The sequence below is a fragment of the Chinchilla lanigera genome, unplaced genomic scaffold (genome assembly GCF_000276665.1).
Source record: "Chinchilla lanigera isolate Chin_1 unplaced genomic scaffold, ChiLan1.0 scaffold00017, whole genome shotgun sequence".
NCBI classification, from domain to species: Eukaryota; Metazoa; Chordata; class Mammalia; order Rodentia; family Chinchillidae; genus Chinchilla; species Chinchilla lanigera.
Genome location: NW_004955418.1, coordinates 30,261,945 through 30,263,660, shown reverse-complemented (window position 1 = coordinate 30,263,660; position 1,716 = coordinate 30,261,945). Strand labels below are relative to the sequence as shown.

Sequence of the window (1,716 nt, the reverse complement as noted above, 5' to 3'; positions counted from 1 at the left end):
ACAAAGAGAGGGTAGCGCACCTCAGGGAGGTCAGACAGCCCGATGAGGATGAACTGAGTCACCGTGGTGACATTGTAGACGCCCATCTCCTCTCTCCACTGGGGTCTTTCTTGAGGAAAGAAATCAGCAAGCCTGGGTTAGAGTGGCAACCACAACCTGCCTCTGAGAAATACTTGGAAAACAACTCTGACTCTATTTACAAATTTTGGGACTTACCTACTGTACTCACGGTATTTCTTGACATAATTATCCTCTGATCTTCAATAGAGGGTACCCTCTTAGTGCTAGAGAGATCCGTGACAAGTCATCTCCTTTATCGTTTTTAGTTTTCCTCATTGTTTGGGGCTTTATAGTTCAGTGAGAGCTGCTGATGGTGTTCTCTCATCCTTGTGGGGACTTGGCTTGTTGTGTCTCATGTCACTCCACTGTGTAATTTTTGTACACCAGCAATACTGATATCTTTGGAGGCTGAGCTTGTCTATGATATATTTTGGGCTATATACTATACATATTTTGTATTATATATCATATATTTCTGTATCACATAGATTATTATAGATCATTTATGTGCATATTCTCTGTACATAACTTTTAAAAATACTAGGAATTATACAAGTGGGATTGATAAATAGATAATAGGCTGAAGGACTGTATAAATGATGTTAACTGTTCAAAGTACCAACAGAAAATGTCTCTGTAAGTTCAAAATCATATTATTAAAATGTGAAAATTAGCTTTTGCCTTAGCAACCCTTTGCATTAAACAATTGCAAAGCTTAAGAAATTAATTGAAATTCTGAACATCAATACTCTTGAATTTTTTTGGTCACTTTGAAAACATTTTCTTTTAAATTGCATGTATATGATAGCAAATTCATATACACAATTTGGCTTGAAAATAAAATGGAAAGGTATACTCTACAGACCTAATATACTCTGGGGGAAACATACAATGCTTTCTTTGCATAGTGAAAATGCAAATAATACAAATGACACATAATGATTTATTTACACAAATGACATGTAGTTACTTTCTCCTTTCATTTTCTTCTCATAAGATGTAAATAAGATCTGTAATATTACTGAGGATGGGGGTGAGGGGGTTACTCTTATCTCCTTAAGCACTACTAGGTTTGTGCCATAAATTGGGAAATTTAACTTTTTTTACAATCTCTTCAAAAGTTGCAAGATAAGAAAGGAAATTTTCATAATAATGACAAAGTGCTTGTACACCATGCAGCTTATATAAAGTTTAATGACTAAATAACAATTACTGAAACAAAAACCAATTGTCACATCAGCTCTTAGTTTTTTTATGTTTATGATTATGGAGAAATATTAAATTTTTGTCTGCATCTCTGCATATAAACATTTTCAAAATAAAAGCACAAATATGAATATTACATAAAGTATTTTCTTAAGTATTAAATATTAACTTATATAATAAATACTCATTTTAATTTTTGCTCATACTTAACAAACTTGACTGTGTAAAATTAAGAACTGTATGAAATGGTTATAATCTAACTTATATGCATATGTTTTTTCTCATTATATAATCAATATGTATACATCAAAAATTACAACAAATTTTGCCTAAGTTTTGCAGTTGGTTCATCTTGTTCCATAAAATTTATTGTCTTGATCAATAGAATGAGGAATTTTTTTGCATTGTGAGGGAACTTATATTTACATGAACAATCTCTTATACAAATAT

At 31.7% G+C, this 1,716-nt stretch overlaps 1 protein-coding gene across 1 annotated transcript in view; it reads right to left on the bottom strand.

The window, feature by feature from the left end:
- LOC102012651 (olfactory receptor 5V1-like) overlaps positions 1-86 on the bottom strand; it is a 26,794-nt gene extending 26,708 nt beyond the window's left edge. The window contains exon 1 of the mRNA XM_005382371.2: positions 3-86. Within this exon, the coding sequence (XP_005382428.2) occupies positions 3-86 (84 nt within the window). The remainder of the gene's footprint in view (positions 1-2) is intronic.
- Positions 87-1,716: the final 1,630 nt, after the last annotated feature.